Raw genomic sequence first — 27,007 nt, 5'->3', positions numbered from 1 at the left:
GGTTTCTTGCCTGATTCCTTCAAGGAATGGCAATCCAGTCTTAATTTCACTGATTACCTCCTCTTCCAAGGAAACAGAAGACGATGCACACATCTCCTTGAAGAGTCAGAGACATCTTGTTATTTGGCTGCAGTAATGCTGGCATTGGGGTCGACCCCCACTATTTGGACCAGGAGGTCAATTTGCTCGTTGAATTATGACATGTCATTTTGTAGACGTCAACTGGTGGTGCCTCGGTTAACAACATTAAATTTGACTCTCAATAAGCCAGTGCTGTTACACTATGGCATATTGCAGGATAGTCCTTTGTGTAGTCTCTACCACAACATTCTTTTTGTAACAGATGTGTAGATAGGATCATAAAAACTTTCCAAAAATAAAATGTGTGAAACATCACTCTATAGCGTGCTCTCATTAAATGACTGAATTCATATTGAATTCATACTGATCCAGAAACAATAATGACAGGTAACTTCACACAGAACCACCAAGAAACAAAAAGCTTGAGCCATGGTGGCGTTAAAGTCAAGTCCATCCAGCCACTTACAGTAACACACTGTACAGAAATTGTACACATGGCTGAGAAAGAAAATAACCTACCATCCTTTGACTGGCCTCCAGCAATTCCTGCCTCTCAATCATCTGCAACTTGAGATCACTCAACTGGCTCTGCACTGTCCCCTCTCTTTCCGCTGTTGAACTTTTACAAGTTTCATTTTCCATTTGTAGCTGATGCAGTTGTGACATTACAGCTTCATTGTCTAGAGGAATGTTAAAAAAGATTTTCTAAAAAATGGAATGTAATTAAATATATGCAATTAAGAACCATTTATCACTTCCACAAGTGAAGCACTACTCAATCATAACATTGAAACAACCATAAAACACTTTGGGGACAAAAAAGATCTATGAAGATTCATCTTTCTCATACTGCTCAGTATATTCCACTACAGACACAAATACAGAAAATATGTACCATGTGTCTCTGAAAAGCCAAAGCTTTGATCCACAATTGAATAAGTGTATCTTCTAATCTCTTTTAGTATTCCATATCATCCTTCCTCCTCTTTAGGCGGTCCCTCGTATCGAGGATGACTTGCTTCCACGCCAAAAAGGGATGAGTTCACAGGTGTTTCAATGAAGGACCCGACATTCCAGGTCTCGAACTACATCTTGGAGGGTGGAAGATGACTGTGCGCGGATTTTGTAAACGTGTGGTGGCTGTTGTACACCAGCCACCACACGGGCCTGACAGAGCTAGGTCTTGTTCCAGTGGGAAGGATTAACCAAGACGACTGGAGACCAGCTCTGCTGCACAGACCTAGTGCGCACACATATTACAGTGTGGGCTGGTCTGTGCTGCCCCTGGGCCCTCGCCTCTTCTGGGCCTCGAACTCACATCTCTCCTGGGCCCTGATCACGTCGCTCTACAATCTCTCGCCGCTCCTTCGCCCTGACCTTGCCGCTCCTCCATATCCTACAATTCCATAGCCCACCCCACATGGCAAGCAGGCCTCGGCTTTTGCTGTTTTGTAATTAGCTACTAGAGGGTACACATGAGCAATCAGGGCAAACCACAATGTAACTTCACTGCATTACTGTAGGCAAGCATCTAATCTTTGCTCAGCACCTTTTCCCAAAGACATGGCTCTGATCATAAACTCACCAAGAAAGCTTTTTTTTTAAAATAAGTGAACATTTTGGGCAATACCTGATTTAGCACAACCCTGAGAAGAACAAAGTTGCCTGCAACCAAATTGGTATTTTAATAATTGTGATGCATGCACTGACTTTGCGTCTATTCTGATCTGTTTTATTCATATGTGGATTAAAACATTTTTCGTTGAAGTGAAATGATCAAACAAAGCTTATATTATCACATCAACGTTTTCCAGAGGCTAAAGCTAAAAAATAAACTGTTCCCCTACTTAGACCTTAAAATGTAGTTCAAGGTTTATTTATTTTTTTAACTGTCTGGTTGATTTTCATTTTTCTTCAGTTTTCCTTCAAATATTATTTGATCTTAAATAAATTATATATTTTCAAACCTTGCTTAAGTTTCTTGAAATCTTCTTCCATTTTGATTAATTCTTTATCTTTCTGCAAGACTGAAGCATTTTTTTCATCCAGCGTTTCTGTCAATTTTAACACCTATCAGTGCGAAAAGTTTAAACAAATTCAACTCGTGTTTACACTTCTTGGTGCAACTGTACCTACCTTAGGCAATGGGTTAGCACAGTGGTACAATAAAAACAAGCATCATGATCACAAAGCCCCCCTCTCTCCAGAAACTACAGGCTTTTCTAATATGAAGTGGTATGGTTACAAATCCCTGATACTATGGACTCTCAGACAGTAATCCATTGATAAAACACATGGTGGCAGTGTCATGTCAATGCAGGATCATTCTGCAGTCAATGGCCAAAATTAAGACTAATGCTAACTTTGAAAATAAACTCTTTTTATAATTTCTGGTGGTTTCTGACTGAGGTGTTGGACGACATTGGTAACCTAACCGTTTAAGCGCCTACATATCCTAATAAACAGCATACTTGCAATGTACATCAGACTCTGGTTTATGAATTTTTTGCGATATTAGTTAATGAGCTTTTAGTTAGAATGTGTTTGACATCAAAGCTAGCCCAACCTTAGAAGCTTGAAATATATTAGGTTTTAATTATTATGCATGGATGTTTTTTTTAAAAAAGTGCTCTAGTGTACAATGAAACAAGTTGTAATTCCACAATTAAAAATACTTTCTTACGTAGGGTACCTAGGGTGCCAACTAAAGCTATATCCTCTCAATGGTCTTACATGTACAGAAAATGTAAGATGGTGGAAAAGGAGACATGAGGAAACCCCGGTTGACTTGGGACACATTTTAGGACAATGGATGGCTAAAAAGTATCGGATGTGTTTCAAAAAATAAAGACAGGAGAGACTATTTATATAGAAACGTAGAAAGTAGGTGCAGGAGTAGGCCATTTGGCCCTTCCAGCCTGCACCACCATAATTAGTTGTCTGGTATAATATAGTTGTTAAATTTTATATAAAATTTGACTACTGAAGTTGTTACAATTACATTTAAAAACTTGTAGTTGTCCAATTTGAAAACCAGAGCAACCAAACTTTATAAAGGCACAAGCTTTCCTCTTTATACCTTACAAGGATTGTAAGAAATTAGCCCTCCAGGGATCACGTTTATATTGTGATTAGATACGCTACTCTCAATTTACTCTGGTTCTCTCACGTAGTTCAGGAAGACAGACCTTTTTTTGATATAAAGAAAACACAATGTTATTTTTGGCATACCCAGAGAATACTTTTCTTAATTCTACTGAACATTAAACATTGTAGTGGTGTAAAGCAAAGGGTTTTTGCTCAAAAAGAGCAATTAAAAATACAGTTGTTTGAAATGCAATGGCCTGGAATTTATGGGGCCTATGATGGCGTAAGTGATGTGAATGGCCCCTCAAGTTTGGGGTTTCCGCATGCGATGTGTATGTGCAAAATCCCGGAACTTGCGATCAGTCATGTTTCTCATCGATAGATCGTCCGCATCCGCTGTAAATTCACTTTCGCAGGCGCAACGTTGGGCTACCCACAAAACCCTTACGTCTGGTAAAAGCAGGCGTATGGCCATCTTTTGCCAGTGCAAGGATTAAAATAAATCTTAAAATAACATTTTTTAAATGATTTAAATATTCACTTACATTTAAAATTAGTTGAGGCAAGTTTTGTCCCGTTTAAAATGGTTTAAATTTATTTTTCAAAAAAATTTTAATTTTAATTTTAAATGTTCAATTAAAGGGTATTTTAATTAATTTTGAACTGGTGATCATTTATTTTTATTGAAGTGGTGTGAAATTTTATTTATTAGGTGATTTCTATTACATTTATGGGGATTCCGTTCGTAAATGAAATCTCGGTAAGCACTATAGGAATCGCCCTTTGTCATTGGTTAGCCTGGCCCACGTGAACCCAGGGATGCTTGCGAACCGCATGCACTTGCAGACCCAGGACCAGAACAGTCTGAAGCCCTGGAGACACCAGGGAAGCATGCAGGTTTCTTTTGGTTCAGAGGCTTTCGCGGGCAGCAAGCTTCCGACCGCAATTTCCAGGCCAATATTTTAAACCTTTTATTTGTGGAAAAACAATTTTGTTTAAATTCCACATTATAGTTTTTAAAATATTGTTCTGATGTTACTTATGCATGGCTGTAGCAGACACAGGTTATCATATTGTAAGAACAAGCATGAAGTAAGGAGGCGACATTTGCTTCATCGAAGCCCATTACCGCCAGAAATTTTATGTGGTTTATTCTATTGTAGATGCTATCCAAGTCACTTAAGAAATAGGAGCAGGTGTAGGCAATTTGGCCCCTCGAGCCTGCTCCGCCATTCAATAAGATCATGGCTGATCTGATCATGGACTCAGCTCCATTTCCCTGCATGTGAAAAGATTCTTCAATTTTTATCACATCCCCACTCTATTAAATTAAGTGGAAATCCAAAACCTATGTCTAACCTTACAAATTACAATATCCATCTATGGCCTTCTACATCCTTGACAATATATTTCCATGATCTGTGTAGTTAGTATTTGATCCTCCTCATCTCAATTTATCCTTACAGCTATCCTTTCTGTTCCTAACTAGATATTCATCCAGTTCTTGTATTAATCAAGTTTTCTTTTAGTTCCATGTTACATTTTGGATCTTTTCTAATCTTCTTACCCTACATTATTTTAGCTTTCATATCTTAGATCAATCTCATTGGATTGTCCCAACTCACCCTACCTTCAGGACTGTCTATCTTTTCCTTGACATCGAGGCAAGGTTTCTGCAATGTGTCCAGGAAATGGACAGCAAACTGTGTCTGGTAATTGTTTTAGCTACTGGACTTAACCTTTGCCTCCAGAAGATCCCACTCCAGTCTTTGAACACAGTAGAACATCACATCAACTTTAATATATCAAACAAATTAAATTTAGCAAAAGATGTTCATGCACTTAAAGTATCAGTCATGTAATATAATTGTTATATATTTACAGTACACATCTTTCTGCCTAATTATTCAAGTGGGCAAAATAATAAGACCGTAACTCTAAGAACTAAGCCCATACTTTGCAAGTTACTTTTAATATTACAGTGTTTAATTTCCTGGAACTTCTGAGCACTGTGGGAGTTTAATTAATGTAAAGTCTTGCTTGAAAATTCAAACTGATTTTCCTCGACTCCAGGATTTTCAAATAAACACTTTGCCAACAAAATAGCCCTTTCTGCATCCGAGAAAGATATCCTGGATTTTTAATATTCCACTCAAATTTAAGCAGCAACTGTCAGTCATATACAAACTGAACCAATATACATCATATTGAAATAGCATTGTTTGTGTTATTTTTTTCTAGCCTGTAACTGACCAAACAAGTAACACTATCAAAATAAATTTGAGAGAGATCTAAACTGCAGTCCTGTTTTAAACTACTTATGTATTGTAACTAGATCTGCCCAGAATGTCTTAACTGGAGTGCATTTAACCAGAGTATTTTGTTTGGGAATTTGGCAAGAGTGGGAATTCGGAGAAGAGGAGGAAGGACCTAATTGAAGGAGGCATCAGCAGCGGTGGAACCTTCGACAATTTCCCCCAAAATCAAGGACAGCAGGTAGGTGATTGGTGGGTGAGTATTGAGGTTTTTTATTTCTCTTTTCTCACTAACCTAGGACTGTGATTTAAACTAGGTGCGGGAAACTATAAAAGTACTGTATTGAACTTATAAATTAACTTAGTTAAACTAATTAATATAATTATAAATAATCATTGAATAAAGTCTTTAACTAATTAAATAAATAAAATAAGGCTAGACTAAAATGGCAGAGCAGGTTGTGTGTCGAGACTGCCCCGAGCAAACACGTCTGCAGGAGATGTCTCCATCTCGAATCTCTCCGGCTCAGAGCAACTGAGCTGGATTGAGAGTTGGAGACACTCCGACACATAAGGGAGAGGGAGGAATTTCTGGACAGTTTTATCCAGAAAACAGTCACACCCCAGAGGAAAACACAGGTTCAGGAAAGGGAGGGTATGACTGTCAGGGAGCCGTATAGCGGGGATTTAGGAGAGGTTGAGAAGGAGGTGCTGCAGACACTGATCCTGTCCAACAGGTATGATGTACTCGCTACTGTGAGGACAAGGAGACAGACTGCGGGGAGGACAGCCACAATGCAGACCAAGGCACCTTGGCTCAGAAGGCTGTCCGAGGGAGGGAAGAGCAGAATAGAAATGTGGTAGTGATAGATGACTCTATAATTAGGGGGATAGATAGCGTCCTCTGCAGCCAAGAATGAGAATCACGAAGGGTTGTTGCCTAACCGGTGCCAGGGTAAGGGATATCTCATGGCAGCTGGAGAGGAACTTGGAATGGGAGGGGGTAAATCCAGTTGTCGTGGTCCGTGTTGGAACAAACAACATAGGTCGGAACACAGAGGAGGTCTTGCTGAAATAGTATCAGGAGTAAGGCTCTAAATTAAAAAGCAGGACCTCGAGGGTAATAATCTCTGGATTATTGCCCGAGCCACATGCAAAGTGGCATAGAAGCAGACAGATCACCGGGATGGGACTCGTGTCGCATTGGAAAGGTAAATAGGGAAGTGGCAAAGACGTTAAAACTAATGAGATGAGGGGAGGGAACTACAAGAAACGTAACCAGCCTAAATATAAACAAAACAGGAAAAGAGAGCATAAGAAAGAATAAAGGGAGGACATTGAGAGCATTGACAGCAAAGGAACAAATAGAGTTATAGAACAGCAGTCTAAAAAGATTGTTAAACATAAAGTGAGAGGAAATCCTATTAAAAATGAGCTAAATTATCTGTACAGCAATGCATATAAAGTCTGTAATAAAACAGCGGAGCTAGAGGCAATCATGTGTTGCAAAGAACCAGACATAGTAGGGATTACTGAGACATGGCTACAGAAAAATCAGGTCTGGGATTTAAACATTGCAGGGTATAACATATTTAGAAAAGAGAGAGGGGGAAAAAGGGGAAGTGCAGTTGCAGTAGAAAAAAGTGAGACAGCTGTCTGCAACACAAAAATAGAATCCATATGGACAGAGATAAAAGATAATGAAGGATCAATCACACTAATAGGTGTAGTCGACAGACCACCTAATAGTGGAGGGGAGGTGGAAGAAGAAATATGTAGACAAATTAGGGAAATAAGTAAAAAATATTGGGCTAGAGTTTCCTCTCAAATCAAATAAATTCCAGTCATTACCGCCGGGCGGTATTCGATACTGTCCGCCCATATATTACCACCCAAATTGGAAGTTTCATCATTAAGATCCATTTGCCTCCGGACCTTAACACCGTCCTGAAAAAGCAAGTCTTACTGGATCTTAAGTGGGCGGTATAGACACAGATCTGACAGATTTGTTTGATATTACACAGATCTTTATAGTTCTCCACAGTTTGATGCATTTTTAAATGGATTGTAGTATTTTCTAGTGTGAGGCAATAATATAAATGGTCTAACAAAGCTTTAGTTACTCCTTTAGCCTCTCTCACTCACTAGTCTCACTCACATTAGTCTCACTCACCCATCTCTCTCCCCCTCATCCCCCCCCAGTCTCTCCCCCTCACTCCCCCCAGTACCCCCATCTCACCCCCCCCAGTCTCTCCCCCTCGCCCCCGCCAGTCTGTTTCACCCCCTTCACCCCACAGCGATAATTCTCTCCCCCCTCCCTCCCCACAGCAATCTCTCTCTCTTCCCCCCCCCCCCCCCCCCCACCCCAGCAATCTCAGGCCGGCAATCTCTGACCTCTCGCGGTGCCTCTAGGGGGGGGGGGGGGGGGGGGCGGAGCTTGACAGCCACGCAACTTGGGAGCCGAAGATTCCCGAGTCGTTAGGCCTCCTCTGCCACACACCGCCCGCTCCACTTCGCTGCCATGGAGCACCCGAAAACCGTGGGAGGATACACAAGCGGCATTCCGGTGGTAGAAAAAGACGCAACTGCCGGAATACCGCTGAGGATCGGGCGGGGGCGATTTAAAGGGAAAATCCAGCCCATAGAATAATCAGGGGATTCAACTACCCTGATATTAATTGGACAGAAGAGGTAGGTAAAGGGGAAAAGGGAATGGAATTCCTACAATGTGTATAGGACTCCTTTCTAACCCAACAAAGGGGGATTCGCTAGTGGATCTAGTAATTGGAAATGAACCAGAGCAGATAAGAGAAGTAAAAGTAGGGGAACATTTAGGCAATAGTGAGCATAATGTAATACGCTTTAAGATGATAATTGAGAAGAACATAAGTATGACAAAAACAGGGTAATAGACTGGAAAAAAGCTGATTTTGAGAGTAGAACTCGGGAAAATAAAATGGGCAACAATATTGGCAAAAACCGATGTATAACAGCAATAGGAAACATTTAAAACAGTGTTCAAAGTGCAGGAACAATATATTCCGCTAAAGGGAAAGAACAAACTAAACACGAATGAGACTCCATGGATGAATAAAGCCATAAGGGAACAATTAAGGGGAAGGAAAGAGGCATAAATTAAGTACATAGACAGCAAGGGAGTGTACTAAGGATAAGGGAGAATACTAAAAGATTAGGAAAGAAGTCAAAAAAACAATTAGGAAGGCAAAGAGAAACTATGAAATTAAGTTATCAAGGAACATAAAACAAAATAGTAAAATATTTTACAGGCACATCACTAAAAAGGGAAGGTTGGGATGGGAATAGGGCCATTAAGGAATAAATAGGTGGCAGAAATATTAAATAATTATTTTGCTTCAGCATTTACCAGGGAGATAGAACAGGTGGACATGACATTGGATGATGAGATTAGTAATGAGATAAGTACATTTAAAATAAAAAAAGAGGGGATATATTAGATAAAACCCTCGGTCCGGATGGATTGCATTTACACATTTTAAAAGAATTTAGGGAAGAGATAGCAGATGCATTACTACTCATATTTAATAATGTTAGAAAAAGGTATAGTGCCAGAGGACTGGTGGATAGTTAATGTAATACCGATATTTAAGAACATAAATAGGAGCAAGTCTAGGCCATTTGGCCCCTCGAGCCTACTCCGCCATTTAATTATCTGATCATGGACTCAACTCCACTTCCCTGTCCGCTCCCCATAACCCTTTATTCCCTTATCGCTCAAAAATCTGTCTATCTTCGCCTTAAATATATTCAATGAACCAGCCTCCACAGCTCTCTGGGGCAGAGAATTCTACAGATTTACAACCCTCAGAGAAGAAATTCCTCCTCATCTCAGTTTTAAATGGGCGGCCCCTTATGCTGAGACGATGTCCCCTCGTTTTAGTTTCTCCTATGAGTGGAAATATCCTCTCTGCATCCACCTTGTCAAGCCCTCTCATTATCTTATATATTTCGATACGATCACCTCTCATTCTTCTGAGCTGCAACCTATCTTGATAAGTCAACCCCTTCATCTCCGGAATCAACCTACTGAACCTTCTCTGAACAGCCTCCAATGCAAATTAAGAAGGGGGATAGAACACGTCCAGGGAATTATAGACCAGTCAGCTTAACATTGGTGGTAGGAAAAATAATGAAATCCTTACTAAAGGAGAAAATAGAAGAACATCTAGAAACAAAAAATATAATAACGAATAGTCAACATGGATTTCAAAAGGGAAAGTCTTGCTTGACCAACCTCATTGAATTTTTTGGAAGAGGTAGCAGAGAGAGTAGACAATGGTAATGCAGTCGATGTAATTTATCTAGATTTTCAAAAGGCCTTCGATAAGGTACCCCATAATAGACTGATGAACAAGGTCAGAGAATGCGGAGTCAGGGGACAAGTAGCAGAATGGATAGCTAGCTGGCTTCAAGACAGAAAGCAGAGAGTGGGGATAAAAGGTAGCTATTCACAGTGGCAGAAGGTGGGGGGTGGTGTTCCACAAGGATCAATGCTGGGATCACTGTTGTTCACAATGTATATTCACAATCTAGACTTTGGAATCAAAAACACAATTTCTAAATTTGCAGACGGCATCAAATTGGGGGCAATAGTCAATATTGAGGAGGACTGCAACAAATTACAGGAGGACAGTAATACACTTGCAGAATGGGCATATAATTGACAAATGAAGTTCAGCAGAGATAAATGTAAGGTATTACATTTTGTTAGGAAGAATAGGGAGGTCACTTATTACTTGGAAGGTGCGAGGTTGAGGAACAAAGGGATCTCGGAGTACAAATACACAAATCACTAAAAGTTACAAAACAGGTTAACAAGGCCATAAAAAGCTAACCAAGCACTAGGGTTTATTTCTAGAGGTATAGAATTGATAAGTAGAGAAGTTATTCTAAACCAGTATCGAACCTTGGTTAGACCACACAGACTACTGCGTGCAGTTCTGGTTGCTATATTATAAAAAGGGTACAAAGGCACTGGAGAGGGCGCAGAGATGATTTACAAGGATGATACCTGAAATGCGAGAATATACATATCAGGAAAGGATGTACTTGTTGGGTCTCTTTTCTATTGAAAAAAGGAAGGCTGAGAGGTGACCTAAAATTTTGAAAGGTTTTGATAGAGTGGATAGAGAGAGAATATTTCAATTGTGGGAAAGAGCAGATAGTCACCAAGAAATCCAACAGGGAATTCAGAAGAAAATTCTTTACCCAAAGAGTGGTGAGAATGTGAAACTCGCTACCACAGGGAGTGGTTGAAGTGAATAATATAGATGCATTTAAGGGGAGGCTAGACAAGTGTATGAGGGAGAAGAGAATCGAGGGTTATGCTGATAGATTTAGATGAGGAAAGACGGGAGGAGGCTTGAGTGGAGCATAAACACCGGCATGGACTGGTTGGGTCGAATGACAGCAAGTAAAGACTTACATTTTATATAGTGCCTTGCACAACCACCGGACGACTCAAAGCGCTTTACAGCCAATGAAGTACATTTTGGAGTGTAGTCACTGTTGTTGTGTGGGAAATACAGCAGCCAATTTGCACATAGCAAGCTCCCACAAACAGCAATGTGATAATGACCAGATAATCTGTTTTGTTATGTTGATTGAGGGATAAATATTGGCCCCAGGAAACCCGGGATAACTCCCCTGCTCTTCTTCAAAATAGTGCCATGGGGTCTTTTACATCCACCTGAGAGGGCAGACAGGGCCTCAGTTTAACAACTCATCTGAAAGACGGCACCTCCGACAGTGCAGCGCTCCCTCAACACTGCACTGGAGTGTCAGCCTAGATTTTTATGCTCAAGTCTCTGGAGTGGGACTTGAACCCACAACCTTCTGACTCAGAGGCGAGTGTGCTACCCACTGAGCCACAGCTGAATGGCCTGTTTGTGTGTCGTATATCCAATGTAATCCTATGTAAAGTGATGGTTACTGAATCAAAACTAGACAAAGAAAATATATTTTTTTAATCACAAACACTTAGGCCTAGAAATTTGGGTGCGTCTATTTTGGGCACCTAACCCGCTCAGTGTGAACAGCACGTGATGAAATGGAGAGGTCCGAGGAGCTCTGCATTATGGGCCTCGGAACTCATCATAATGTAGATGGCGCTGCGGTAGGAGACAATTTCCAGGTTAAGTATTTGGGATGGATGGCGTGGGGTCTGGAGGAGGAACGGGTGGGCCTCGGAGTCTGCGATCGGGTGCGATGAGGGATCGGTAGGAAGATCGCTGACCTTGGGAGTACTGTTTGGGGCGGGGGGGGGAGAAATTGGGAGTGCTGTCAGGGATCGGATAGGAAGATTGCAGACCTTGGGAGTACTGTTTTGGGGGCAGGGGCTCCTGGAAGTCGGAGTCGGAAATGAGGTCTCGCGACCAGGAGCAGCGGCGATTATGGTCAGTATTTACCTATTATTACTTACGTGGTGTTTACCGTTGGTTTACCCGCCACTGGCTGCCTCAGGGCAAATCAAAGTTGCAGCAGGGACGAGAAGCAGGCGCTAGGCCTCTTATTTCTTAGGTAAATGGTCTAATGCCTGCTTCAGATGTGGGTAAAGGATGCCTCTTGTCCATCCTTTACCAAGATGGCATCTGGCACGATACAGTGTTGACATCTATCTATAATATATTAAATTTGCTATGTAAGTTTCACATCCTTTAATTAGGCTTCACCTTTGTGACACAGACACACCGGCAGCTGAACACTTCTACCACAAGATGGAGCTTCATAAGCCTTAGAAGCTGCAGATTCCTACATCTTTACCTACCGACTTACTGTGGGCAAAGAAAATCAGCTAGAATGTCAAACAAAATACTCTGAATTGTTTAATAACCGTTTTATACCACATACTGAAGCTTTAACACTATTGATTGGAACAAACCTTATGCTGCAATTCCTCCCTCTGTTTTCTTGTCTCTTCTAACGCTTTGGCAATTTCAACACTTACAGTTTCTCTGCTGTTTAATTCTTCCTGCATTCAAACATTTGAATGTTGTTAGTGTAATTACCCTATTAAAAATTCACAAGGATCACACTCAAATTATGTTTACAACATCTCTAATACTGTAAAATCTAATGTACAAGTTACACACAAATTAAATATTTCTGGTCCTATTAATTATGGGGGAGCAAATTATCCTGTGTAACTATGATTTGTGCTAAAGAATGAGCAGGTTAATAATGTCGCTGAAATTTCGTAGACTGGTTAATATGAGTATTCAAGTTCTGTGCTGTGAGGGAGTGATGGATGGAAAGTACTCAGCCCCTTGGACCTGGAACTCACTGCCTGAAAGAATGGTAGAGGCAGAAATCTTCATTTAAAAAGTACTTGGATATACACTTGAAGTGTCGTAGCCTACAAGGCTACGGACCAAGAGCTGGAAAGTGGGATTAGGCTGAATAGCTCTTTATCAGCCGGCACAGACACAATGGGCCAAATGGCCTTCTTCTGTGCTGTAAATTTTTATGATTCTATGTGCACATTTCAGTTTTTATTATTAAGTTCTTAAATGCTAGAAGAAATATTGCTAATTACACACTGCTGAATCTTTCTGGGGACTTGCCATTTTAGGTAAAATTGAGGCCCTCAAATGTGCTCAACTCACTTCAATGTTTAAAGATTTGACACCCATCGAATTGCGCTCAGCATTACACAACTAGCCTGAACACTTCTAATCAACATCAGATTACCAGATGAATGTTGATCCTACTGAATAAATGTGAACTTTTACCTGAAGGGTCTGTTAATGACATCAGTTGGGTATTTTTTTTAAGAGCGTCTATCCAAACTAAGTTTCAGGAATTTGTGATGAAATAGTGAAGTGTTAATGAATAGTGTTTTTATGAATTCAATTAAAATAGATTAAGTACAAATTATTAAGCGTACAAGGGAGAATATGTTTGATGTTTGTACTTCTCCAAGGATATTTCCTCCCATTGGGGTTGCCTGCTCTATTCTGTGTTTTGCAAAATAATTTTGTTAAAACCATGATGATAAAATAATTGGAAACAGCAGAAACCTTTCGCACAGGGGGCATTTCCTATTATAATGATTTTGTAGGTTTCTTTATTCTATGTTTGCTCTCTGCACTAGATAGGATTACTGTTTCTTGATTGGGTCAATAAGTGCTTCAAAGCAGTGGAACATGCCGCTTTACAGAGGGAAAACTTTTCCAACTACTCGCTTTCCACATGGCCGGAGAGAGAGGTCTGCTGTGCAAGCTTCCCACTACCATCCCAGCTGTAGAACGTTATCAGCATGAGGGTGGGGGAAAAAAAATACTAATACCACTTTAAGAAGAATGTTATATGTTGAAAATACAAATCATGAAAGAGTAGGAAAGATATTACAATGGTTGTGACTAGAACAGTCGGACATATGTGTTTTACATATAAGCACAGAACCATTTAAATTTAAAAAGTAGGACCTCAAAAGTAGTAATCTTGGGATTTCTACCAGTGCCACGTGCTAGTCAGAGTAGGAATCGCAGGATAGCTCAGGTGAATATGTGGCTTGAGCAGTGGTGCAGCAGGGAGGGATTCAAATTCCTGGGGCATTGGAACCGGTTCTGGGGGAGGTGGGACCAGTACAATCAGGACGGTCTGCACCTAGGCAGGACCGGAACCAATGTCCTAGGAGGAGTATTTGCTAGTGCTGTTGGGGAGGAGTTAAACTAATATGGCAGGGGGATGGGAACCAATGCAGGGAGACAGAGGGAAACAAATTGGAGACAGAAGCAAAAGACAGAAAGGAGATGAGTAAAAGTGGAGGGCAGAGAAACCCAAGGCAAAAAACAAAAAGGGCCACTTTGTAGCAAAATTCTAAAGGGTCCAAAGTGTGTTAAAAAGGCAAGCCTGAAGGCTCTGTGCCTCAATGCGAGGAGTAATCGGAATAAGATGGATGAATTAACTGCACAGACATTTAGAGATCGCATGGATGAACTACAACAATTGTACATCCCTGTCTGGCGTAAAAATAAAAAAGGGAAGGCGGCTCAACCGTGGCTATCAAGGAAAATCAGGGATAGTGTTAAAGCCAAGGAAGTGGCATACAAATTGGCCAGAAATAGCAGTGAACCCGGGGACTGGGAGAAATTTAGAACTCAGCAGAAGAGGACGAAGGGTTTGATTAGGGCAGGGAAAATAGAATGCGAGAAGAAGCTTGCAGGGAGCATTAAAATGGACTGCAAAAGCTTCTATAGATATGTAAAGAGAAAAAGGTTAGTCAAGACAAACGTAGGTCCCCTGCAGTCAGAATCAGGGGAAGTCATAACGGGGAACAAAGAAATGGCAGACCAATTGAACAAGTACTTTGGTTCGGTATTCACTAAGGAGGACACAAACAACCTTCCAGATTTAAAAAGGGTCAGAGGGTCTAGTCAGAAGGAGGAACTGAGGGAAATCCTTATTAGTCGGGAAATTGTGTTGGGGAAATTGATGGGACTGAAGGCTGATAAATCCCCAGGGCCTGATGGTCTGCATCCCAGAGTACTTAGGGAGGTGGTCTTGGAAATAGCGGATGCATTGACAGTCATTTTCCAACATTCCATAGACTCTGGATCAGTTCCTATCGAGTGGAGGGTAGCCAATGTAACCCCACTTTAAAAAAAAGGAGAGAGAAAACAGGGAATTATAGACCGGTCAGCCTGACATCGGTAGTGGGTAAAATGATGGAATCAATTATTAAGGATGTCATAGCAGCGCATTTGGAACGAGGTGACATGATAAATCCATGCTGACTTGGACCTGTGAAAGGGAAATCATGCTTGACAAATCTTCTGGAATTTTTTGAGGATGTTTCCAGTAGAGTGGACAAGGGAGAACCAGTTGATGTGGTGTATTTGGACTTTCAGAAGGCTTTCGACAAGGTCCCACACAAGAGATTAATGTGCAAAGTTAAAGCACATGGGATTGGGGGTAGTGTGCTGACGTGGATTGAGAACTGGTTTGGCAGACAGGAAGCAAAGAGTAGGAGTTAATGGGTACTTTTCAGAATGGCAGGCAGTGACTAGTGGGATACCGCAAGGTTCTGTGCTGGGGCCCCAGCTGTTTACATTGTACATTAATGAGTTAGACAAGGGGATTTAATGTAGTATCTCCAAATTTGCGGATGACACCAAGTTGGGTGGCAGTGTGAGCTGCAAGGAGGATGCTATGAGGCTGCAGAGTGACTTGGATAGGTTAGGTGAGTGGGCAAATGCATGGCAGATGAAGTATAATGTGGATAAATGTGAGGTTATCCACTTTGGTGGTAAAAACAGAGAGACAGACTATTATCTGAATGGTGACAGATTAGGAAAAGGGGAGGTGCAACGAGACCTGGGTGTCATGGTACATCAGTCATTGAAGGTTGGCATGCAGGTACAGCAGGCGGTTAAGAAAGCAAATGGCATGTTGGCCTTCATAGCGAGGGGATATAAGTACAGGGGCAGGGAGGTGTTAATACAGTTGTACAGGGCCTTGGTGAGGCCACACCTGGAGTATTGTGTACAGTTTTGGTCTCCTAACTTGAGGAAGGACGTTCTTGCTGTTGAGGGAGTACAGCGAAGGTTCACCAGACAGATTCCCGGGATGGCGGGACTGACATATCAAGAAAGACTGGATCAACTGGGCTTGTATTCACTGGAGTTCAGAAGAATGAGAGGGGATCTCATAGAAACATTTAAAATTCTGACGGGTTTAGACAGGGTAGATGCAGGAAGAATGTTCCCAATGTTGGGGAAGTCCAGAACCAGGGGTCACAGTCTAAGGATAAGGGGTAAGCCATTTAGGACCGAGATGAGGAGAAACTTCTTCACCCAGAGAGTGGTGAACCTGTGGAATTCTCTACCACAGAAAGTTGTTGAGGCCAATTCACTAAATATATTCAAAAAGAAGTTAGATGTAGTCCTTACTACCAGGGGGATCAAGGGGTATGGCGAGAAAGCAGGAAGGGGGTACTGAAGTTGCATGTTCAGCCATGAACTCATTGAATGGTGGTGCAGGCTCGAAGGGCCGAATGGCCTACTCCTGCACCTATTTTCTATGTTTCTATGTTTACATATTAAAAGCTATGTACATCAATCCTTTTCAAATAGGTTTTTAGTATCATTCTAAAAGTCAGTGTCATAGAGGGGGTCTCTTGTAAGTGAAAAGAAAGGAATGAGAAAGATCGTACAGCTGAAACAAGAAAAAAAAGCTGAAAAAAGGTAGGATTCTGGAATGGGGTGCTTTTCATACATCCCAGCAACAGGTCATACAACATGATCAGCAAAGGTTGTGAAGCAATCTTGGGCCTGCCTTCTCAGCCTGGATCGGTAGTGACTTTATAGCAAGGAGTGGAAGAAAATATCTTAAAACATTAATTTAAAAATAACCATTCTTGAATATAATTTTAGAATATGGTACTAACCTTTGACCTTTCACGTTCACACTCAACATTCTGCAATGCATTTTCAGCTTCATTAAGTCTGTCACTTAGATCCTCATTTTTCTGTTGGAGTTGGCTCTGTGCACAAATGAAGATAAACAGATGCTTGTGCTCCACAATTAGGCTATTGCAAAGCTGTATATACTGAATCTCAGCTACAAGACATTTCCCAGGAGGAGGGAGGGTTGGGATGATGGTCTTACACACACCAGGAAATAACAGACGTTCACAAGGTTAAGATGTAGGCCAAGAGGGAAAACACTTCAAAGAATTGCCCAATCTAGCCTATAAACCTAGAAAAAGCGATACACACACACACACGCACACACACAATTATACTGATGTAAATATAATGAAAATACAGGTTGAACCTCCCTTATCCGGAACCCTCGGGACCTGGCCTGTTCCGGATAAGGGATTTTTCCGGATGAGGGGTGGTCATGTTAAATTGGATGGTACAGGTACTGAGCATGGGGATATCGGGGCTAGATGGCTTGGGGCTGGGAGTGCGGCAGAGAGATCATGGAAGGGGTTGGATCGTGGGGTCAGGCCAGCAATTGTGGGGGTCGTCAGCGAGGAAGGACTTCAATTTGTTCATGTTGGAGTTCTGTGCATGCGCCACCTGGCAATGGTTCCGGACAAGGGGTGGTTCCGGATAAGGGAGGTTCAACCTGTATATGCAAATAGAAATCTGACATGTTTTCACTTTACACCATAGTTTTACAAAAATATTTAAAAATGCTGCAATGCTAAATGGATCGACTTTATGCGACATCCTCTCTTTTAAATAATTGCAAATGAATGCCTTAAAAAACTCCTTTTTATGTTCAGCATGCTGAGAAACAGAATACTTTCATTTCAGTCAGCACGAAGCACTTGCATGTCAGGTATAAATTAGGCAGGTGCAGAATAATGTTCTCTCTGCTCCAACATGTCTTAGTCCCAAGCTCAGAAAAATACCTCTCCTGCAGCAGTAGCATTTTCAATCTCTTTCATCAGCAATCAGTGCCGTCTCTTTGATCAAGATTGCCAAATTTGAGGCAGTTTTACACGAAGGGCTTTCACCGACTTGGAACTGGGTTGAAATTTCCTAAACACCTCCTAAAACCCTCACAAAAAGCAGTCTATTTCATCAATTTAAACCAAGGTGCTAGAAATAAAAGGACAGTTTCTTAACACACTGGTAGCAAAGTGTGCAGGGATATCAGCTGGGAGATCATGCACATGAAAGAGACTTTGGTTTTGTTTTCCATACTCTCCCGGTTAGTTTGCTTTTCTGAGTTGCTGGAATATTAAAATGTAAAACTTCACTGGATCTTAGCATGTTACAGTGGAGCACCAATACCTGGAGTCACTGAGAGATAGGGCATGGATTGCACCCCTTCCCATTCTACTGAGCTGAAGAAAGGAAGCAAATGGTCAAGCAGTTCTCCATGCAGAGGGAGAGTCACCATTGAGCAGCTAAAAGTGAACAGCCCAGCAGCATTACTGAAGGACTTGAAGCAGTTACCCACTTGTCCCCTTGGCAGTAGGAAGCTTACGCCCCACTGAGATCCAAGAATAAAAAGGGGACTAAAAAAAAGGTAGTTTCTGACCCTCATTTAAAAAAACCACACTGATAGTACGATACTTACGATTTTGTGTTGCGAGGCTGTTTTGTCAAATTCACGGGCAGTTTCAAGGGCAGCTACTTGGGCATCCACTCGGTTAGTCCTTTCTGTGTGCTGATGTCTTAAAGCAGCAATCTGATGATGTAATCTATCGCTGTCGGCTTCACTTTCACCTTGCTAAGGAAAAATCATTCTCATCAATAAAACCTCAATGAAATTTACTACATATACAAATACCGACATCAAATTTGAAAGATTATTTTTAAAAACTAAAAGTCGATTTTCATGTACATTTTGGATTCATAATAATGATATACTTTTAATTTTTCTTACTATCTTTTTTATTTGAACTTCTTTTTCATTCACATCACTTTCTTTTTGCATTAGCTTTTCGTTTGTAGAATGTAACCGTTGCTCAAGTTCACTGATCTGGGAAACAATCAGAATATTAGAACTAGATGGACTAGGGCCAGAGCAAACAGATGCCGACAAGACTCCAAGGCATGTCATACAACAGACGCGGTTTTAGCACACAGACTATGTATACACTCTCTGCGTGAGTAAACTGAGCCCACAATGCATGGTTTATTCAACTTTACAGTTGCTGGTTATTATACTAAAATTGGCAACATTAAGAAAACATCAGATCAATGAACATGACTATCATTCATTCAACCAGGTGCTGTTATTTGTGTCCTGCAATCATACACAAGAAAATTTTTTTTAAAACACTCATTGTCAGGCCATGTTAAAAATTTAAGCCATTCCACAAGTTGCCGACAGTGGTTCAGTAATTGGACTACTGTCACTGTTCAGTAATACACAAAGGGGTAGTAGTTACCTGACTAGCATTCTTGTCTTTGAAAGTCTGCATCTCATTATCTTTTTGCTTCATCAAAGTCTGGATTTTTGCCACTTCATTGTTTAGTTTACCTATCTAAAACAAATTTGGGGAACCATTTAAAAAAAACAATACAAAAATGTAACAGATTTTTGTGAGAAGAATTGCTGAAATGTATTATTTGATATTAAACTTTCCGCCTGCAGTAAGTATGTACCTGCGTTTCGAGAGTGCTGACAGCCTCAGTGTGGCCAGTCTTAGCTTTCAACAAATGATGCCTTGTTTCTTCCAGTTTCTGCTCCAGATAGGATTTCTGCAGAGCACAGTAACTGGTTAGCAACACAATACAATCATGATTCCAACTCCATTTTAATGGCTATTGAATATGTTAAATAAAGACGGAGTAAAAAGATTTGAGTGCTGAGGAAAAAAATTACAGTAGTACTCAAAGTATGACAATTTATTTAAAAAGAGCTAATCAAGCAACAGAAAATCTGTTGAAAAGCTTGAATCATTTAATTACTGAAGTAGTGTGTGTAATTTAAGCAATTTTCATTACGTTAATACCTCTTTAAGCAGCTCCTGTACATGCTCGTCATCCGAATAATTTCCCTCTATCCTTTTTTCTAGGGAAAATACTTTTGCCTGCAGATGCTCAATAATCTTTCCCTTCTCCTCAGTCTCTATAGATGTCTATTTCAGAAGAACATAGATACAATGAGAAGCCAAGTTAACTAATGACTGCTTACAACCACTGAAAATGCTAACTCGCTAGTACAGGCAACTCTCCATTATCTGGGTCCCTCGGGAATTGGGCTATGCCAGGTAAACGATTTTTCCATTAGAGCGATTAACATTATAAAGTTAAAACCTGATGCCTTCCCGGACTGAAAGGACTCTGAACGCACCGGCCCGATGCTTTCCCGGGCCAAAATTTTAAATCCCGTTTACAACGGTTTCCCATTGGATCTGTGTGCGGATAATCGCGAGTTGCCTGTATGTAAGAATCACAATAAGCTGTAGCACTGTATTTTCCACTGTTTCTAAAAGCCAGTGAGAATGAAAGAGTTAGTTTATCTCATATGGGATGGAAGTCGGAATTTTACAATTGGCACTTGTACTCCGAGGACAGAGCGGGGAAGATCAGCATGTTTCCAACCCAGCAACCCCGGCTGGAAAATGCACAAAATGTGAAGTTAGAGGAGGAGAGAATTAGGCTCAACCATAATGCTACCGTTAGCCTGGCAAAACTCACTGGCTGGTAATTTGTGGTCAGCGGCAAAGCAAAGACATTCACCACTGGCCCTGAAGTAAGCTTCCCACAAAGATCTCGCGATCTTGGTGACGAGACGGTCGGCTTTTCCGACATGTAATTGAAATCAATGCAAGTTAATGGGGATTCCCAGCGAAGAGCTGCTGTGACGTCAACAAGCTGTCTAAGCAGCCAATCAGAACGCAGAATTCTCAGACAGCGAACCAGAAACTGGGTAAGATCCTATGATTCTAACTTTTAAAAAATGTTAGAGAGCAAGACAAAGATTGGGGCACTCTCACATGAGGAAAAGGCAAATCTGAAATAAAGATGAACAACATTGTTTTTAAATTTAAGTTCCTTCAAAATGTAAATTTTTATTAAATTAGATAAATTTGACACTCCACAAAATTAACATTAGTTTTTCAGAGCCATAACCTTCCAAATGGGTCCAACGTTTAATGGGATATTTAACGGCGGTATTACCGTGGAAATGCCAAAGTTTGTGTCAGTTTCCATGATTTGAGAGATTACGCTGATTGTGCTGGTTTGGGGGGGGGCGGTGGGGGGTGTGTGAGAGCAGTGAATGACTGATTACAACTTCAGGATTTCTGCGTTAGAGTGCGCATGCTGTTCATTTGCTGTTATTACATACCGCAAATTCCGGGTCAGTGTCTCATTTATAAAAAAAATGCCTTCAGAGCAATTTGGCAGAAGGTTTCTGTGAATCCATACTATAAGCTTTAGGACAGGACAGAGAATTGACAAAAGAAAGGTAATTGTGTATGAACCTTTTTTCTTGGTCAAAAAACCCCCCACTTTTCTGGCATTGAGCGTCTTAAACTCAGAACATCCATTAAAAATATCCCAGGGCAATAGCTTGCTTGGACAACGGCCCATTCCATTGAGAGATCTGCACCAGTACACTGTGGCACCATGCCATCCAAGTCAAAACAATGAAGTATTTCAAAAAGGTAATTATGCAAAATACATTAACGAGTCACCAAGCTCTCAATAGTTCGATGGCATTGCATTCGGAGCCAAAAGCTTGAAACCTACTTTTTCAGGAGAAAAAGCAAGTAAAATGCCCAGGGTATATTACAAGTTCCAAGTATTTCACTTCTGTATTATCCCTTCTTCTCCAATAAATTATAATTGAAGACAGGGAACACATTACAGATTTTCAACTAGTTGACTGCTTCAGCAACTTCCAAATAAAGGAATAGTTTTCAACACAAAGAGAAATGAACCCCTCTGTGGAGTGCATTATGATTTTAAGAATTATGATCATTCTCAGTAACATCCCAGGACCCTGTCAGAATTCAATTTCATTGACTGATGTATCGCAAAGCACATGGCTCATTTATGCAGCTTAATTTGCTCCTTCTCTACCTTTCTTCAGATGTTTGTTTAAAACCAAGAGAAGATTGATGCTACACCAAAATATTTTAATGATATGGTTTATACTTGGATTTATACAAGAACATAATAGGAACAGGAGTAGGCCATACGGCCCCTCGAGCCTGCTCCGCCATTCAATAAGATCATGGCTGATCTGATCATGGACTCAGCTCCACTTCCCTGCCCGCTCCCCATAACCCCTTATCCCCATATAGCGCCTTTCACGACCACCGGACATCTCAAAGCGCTTATTTTTACTTTCTAAATGAGGTGCCCCTGTACATAATTATTTCCCTATATATTAGGACATGGACTTGCTGCATAGACTGAACACTGAGAGTTAAGTAAAACTTTATATAACAATATATGTACCGGTTACAGCTACTACATGCAACAGCTATTTTTCATAGCTTTTAAACATGTAAACTTATATGTGACTAATCCAAGGTTCCAGCAAACAAGAAATGAACAGATGCTGTTTTACTGTAACTGAAACCCAATTGGCTACAAATTCCAACCTAATAAAACAGCTTATAAAGTTGCACAAAGAAGTGCATTACTGGTGATTATTGAATCTTTTATCATTTGAAATAAAACACTAAGCTTTTGTACCTTATGTAAATCAGCCGAGAGTCGTTGAATTACATCCTGTAATTCCCGTGCTCTGTGTTCCAACTCGGTTATCTTCTCTTCTGCACTTCTTTTTGTAGCCAGAAATTCCTCTCTGTGCAACAAGGAAAATTCAACAGGATTTAACGGAAGTGCAAAACAAAGAACTACAGACAGCAAAAATATGTAAGCAATCAGCACTAGTTATCTGTCGGTCAATGGCCTTTTTAGACAACATAGCAGTTATAAAATGTACCATCATTTCACACACAATAACACAAACATAGCCTTGCTACAATGTACTCTGCAGCTGAATACCTGCATTGCACACAATGCAGTTTGTTTAAATAAAACTTTGATTGTGCAGTAGAACCAGAGACTTAAGCACATAATCTAGGCTGACTGTTCAGTGCAGTATTGAGGGAGTGCTGCGCTATCAGAGATGTCATCTTTTTTTATAAATAAACAATAAACCATAGCCCTGCCTGTCCTCAGAGGTGGATGTAGAAAATCCTATGATACTAATCAGAGAGCAGCACTGGAGTTTTTGCACTGTGCTGGCCAGCATTTATCAACCAACCAACATTACCAAAACACATTATCAGGTCACTTATCTCATAGCCGTCAATGGGACCTTACTGTGTGCAAATTGACTGCTGCATTTTCCTACATTACAACAGTGATGACACTTCAATAGTACTTCATTGGCTGTGAAGCACTTTGGTATGTCCTGATGTAATGAAAGGTGTTATTTAAATGCAACTTCTGTCTTTCTTTACTGTATTTGCTTAATTCAATTTTATTTTTAAAAGTATACAATGTTACATGTACTGTAAGGTTGAAAGCCTGAAGTCAGAAGTATACCATTGATCGCTTTGTCATAATTACACTTCTTGCTTCTCGTAATACCACTATACTTGTCTGACTGTAGAAATTGCCATTAGCAATGCGTGTTAAGACGCTCCCTCATCTGCTACTTTAACACAGGCAATACAATAGCAAAAAAATTAATTCATATAAATGTGATAAACATTCAACTATTAATATTACCAAAAGTATTAATATCTAGGCTTTGGTCTCAAAAAGAATCATTGATAAGAGACTGCATAAAATGATGCGTTACAGTAGCAAAGTTTTACAATCTGGATCATAAGATAGCTACCCGCATCGCCTTGACGTGTGGCATTTGTTACCTTGTGGCTTTGGAGCCAGGAGTGATGTATATCATTGGCTATACATAATAGGTTTAATGGTAATAATGATTACATATAGTATGTATATGCAAGTGGAGGACATGTTAATCAGGACAAATCATAACACACTATAGAGAAGATTGTACATATTTGCGCACTGGGAGCAGATATCGGAAATTTGGGCTTGGAATCATGGGCCCTGCAGGAGTTTCTATCCATTAATCTTAATGGATGAAAAGTTCTGTAGGGCCAACTGACCTCCATGACCAAGTTCATGATATGCATTTCCAGAGCATGAAGAATTGAATCAGGAGCGGGAATTTGTAAAATCTACCTTTACAGTTCATCCTCATTCATATCTTATCCTCCCAAATAAAAAAAAATGGGTGCACCCAGTATACCCTTTACTATAACCTCTGCTGTACAGACAATGCTTTGGTGAACAGGATTAAACTTACCGTTCTACCTAATCTGTCTTTTGCTGAAAGTTTTAGCTTTAAAAAAAGAATATTTTGTGTGTTATCTGTCTTGCTAATGCATCTGTACCAGTCCAATTTTAGAATATATCTAACCAGAACAAGTTTGAAAGTCAGAAATAACCAGTTCATTTTGAATCGAAACAAAATTGTAAAGATCACAGGGGAGGAAACGATTTGGAACACGACTATTGAATTTTTCCTGCTATACCTTTCCTCGTTAATATCCGCATTTAGTGACTGGAGCTGCTGCAGCCTTTCGTCTAGATTTGAGAGTTTCTGATCGGAGATCTTCAGCTCCTCTTTGGTTTGATCTAACTCGGTTTTCCTTTCTTCAAGTTCTCTTTCAATATTGGACAACATCTCTTCTTTCCTCAGGAGCTATATAACAGACAAAAGAACAAGTTCTTATTGGTTAGCTTTAGCTCAAAAACTAAAAGATGCCATTTAAGATAAGGTTAAGTTTCAAACATTACAACACACTTCATTCCCAGCACTCACTTTTATTAACCAGGTTATTAATTTATAGTCTAAGGAAAAGAGAAAAAAAAGATAGAGGCAACAGAACAGCGACTTTTTCACAATTGTCACACTTTACAGTCACTTCCCATTCAGTCACATTTATTAAAAGCCTGGTTAATCACAGTGTAGCAGCAGATCGGTTTATTAACTTGCTCCATCATAGAAAGTAATGAGGCAGGCTCCACATGCATAACTCCTTCCATGGAGCATTCAGATTTCATTCAGGACATCAAGGCAATAGACAGACAGCTGAAACCAGTTATCCCCACATGGTAGGACCCAGATCTCTTGTGTGTCTTCCAGTGTGTGGATATAGTGTGGCATTGGCAGAGAGCTGGGAACAGATTGCCGTTCTGCACTCATAGGTTCAGGAACGTGGAACAATTTCCAACATGGAGGTTGGAACCTAAAATGGGGAAAACCCCATCACAGTAGGCAAGCATTAATTTCAATCGAGGCTTGGGTTAAAACATAACTCTCAAGATGCAAGTTCCGTGTCATGTTAAAACAACTGTGCCAAATTTTGCTCTAGTGTCTACTTCCAACTCCAACTTAAGAATACTTTGTGAATCAAAAATAACATAGTATTAAAGGTACAGAAGAATGAATGTCTGAAAGACTAGATCATACTTTGTTTAACTACAGGCATTTGGTTTAGATAAAGATTCCTGAACATGCGTGATAAATTATGTATTTTATTTTAAACCTGGATATTGATAACAAGATTGCTGTTTTCAAGAAAGAAAATGTAGTGGTTAAAAACACTGTAGTCCTGTACAGGGTTTAACAAACCTTGTGGATGTAATTCTACTGTACAACAGGCTGCAATTCACTTGTGTGATTCAGGCATTTAATAAACCACGGTCTCAGTTTGTGAATATCACCTCAATCTACTGAATTATAGCTTTGAATTCACTGCTAATATTTATAGCATTAGCGATAAATTCAAAGCTATAATTCAGTATTTAGATTGAGATGACATACACCAACTCAGGCCTTGGATTATTACAATGTAAAATATACACTCATCATTTTTAAGTTGTTAAATATTGTTCATTATGAGCCTGGCATCCTTAGCAGAAGTTGAAAGCAAACAGTGGACCAAGTGTATTAGAATGTTGGGCAACGTATCGTGACCAGGTACCATGACATTAAAAAGGTCACCCTGCAGCTCTCATAATAGCATAGCGTAGGGATGTCCATTGTGTTTAGTCTTTGTGGATCATATAGGTGCATATGCATATATAGTCTAAATCCATGCTCTGATTAATTTGCGTAAATCTCAAATTACTGATACTGACAGATCTTGGTGTTCTGTCTGAGGATTAAGCCACCAGTGAGGCAACAATGCCAAGAACAGCTCTTTCCAAACAGTCAAGCCCACAAAAATCAAACGGAACAACCAGTGAAGAAGGCATTTAAGTGCAAATAGATCAGTTACCCAGGCTTCAAGAGCTGGATTGCCAGTGGCTCATGGGCTGCAATTTGGACACCCCTGACCTATTAGCACCATGATTAATTTGAGATTTACGCAAATTAATCAGAGCACGGATTTAGACGATAGGTGGATATGCACCAATGTCATCCACAAAGACACTAGCACTAATCCATATAAGCTAGAATGTCCCTGGTTTAAGAATTGAAATAATTAATTCCAAAAGATTGCCCAGTTCCAAATCCTATTTAGGAAAATGAAATACATCCACTGCAAACTAGACAGCCACCAAGTAGAGCAATGAGATCTTCTTGCAAGAATGTTTATATTCCATTTCTTGTACCATATGTTTGACTTTGGCAAGTTCCTGCTGCTGAAATCCATCCAGTTCATCCTGCTCATCTCGTTTCTGGAACAGGTTCAAACTGTGATCCTTCATCTGCTTCAGCTGATTCTCAAACATTGCTTTTTCCTAAGAAATGTAATTAATGAAAAGGAAAGACTATTAAAATTTACAAATGCTTTTTTTATATACACAATTATATCCCAAAAATCAATGCCATCAAGCAATCATGAAAAACATTTTTCATAAGGTCTCTGTATAGATCATAGACACCTAGCTCGGTGGGTGTGTTTAAAAGGATGTAACACAATTGAGAAGTTCAGATGAACTTGTGATATATAAAATATATCTGAAGGACAATCTGTGATTCAGGCTTGGCAAAATACTCCCGTCATGGATTCCTATGTATATGTGTGCGTAATATATATACCTGCCTAAACCTCTCCGCCTCTCTTT

The 27,007-nt window shown here is 40.2% G+C and overlaps 1 protein-coding gene across 6 annotated transcripts in view; it reads right to left on the bottom strand.

Annotated features, from left to right (window-relative positions):
• The window catches only part of golga1 (golgin A1), a 66,706-nt gene that overhangs the window by 13,735 nt on the left and 25,964 nt on the right, over positions 1-27,007 (bottom strand). For all 6 annotated transcript variants that reach the window (XM_070862665.1, XM_070862664.1, XM_070862670.1 and 3 more), the window contains 12 exons: positions 26,552-26,680; positions 24,463-24,632; positions 22,586-22,697; positions 19,888-20,013; positions 19,538-19,633; positions 19,321-19,416; positions 18,813-18,908; positions 18,504-18,656; positions 16,852-16,947; positions 12,343-12,432; positions 2,049-2,151; positions 601-761 (listed from right to left, as the gene is read on the bottom strand). In XM_070862665.1, the coding sequence (XP_070718766.1) occupies positions 601-761; positions 2,049-2,151; positions 12,343-12,432; positions 16,852-16,947; positions 18,504-18,656; positions 18,813-18,908; positions 19,321-19,416; positions 19,538-19,633; positions 19,888-20,013; positions 22,586-22,697; positions 24,463-24,632; positions 26,552-26,680 (1,428 nt within the window). The remainder of the gene's footprint in view (positions 1-600; positions 762-2,048; positions 2,152-12,342; positions 12,433-16,851; positions 16,948-18,503; positions 18,657-18,812; positions 18,909-19,320; positions 19,417-19,537; positions 19,634-19,887; positions 20,014-22,585; positions 22,698-24,462; positions 24,633-26,551; positions 26,681-27,007) is intronic.

Source organism: Pristiophorus japonicus, chromosome 20, assembly GCF_044704955.1.
Source record: "Pristiophorus japonicus isolate sPriJap1 chromosome 20, sPriJap1.hap1, whole genome shotgun sequence".
In the NCBI taxonomy this organism is placed as follows: Eukaryota; Metazoa; Chordata; class Chondrichthyes; family Pristiophoridae; genus Pristiophorus; species Pristiophorus japonicus.
The sequence above is the reverse complement of the archived record's forward strand: the minus strand, read 5'-3'. Positions and strand labels throughout refer to the sequence as shown.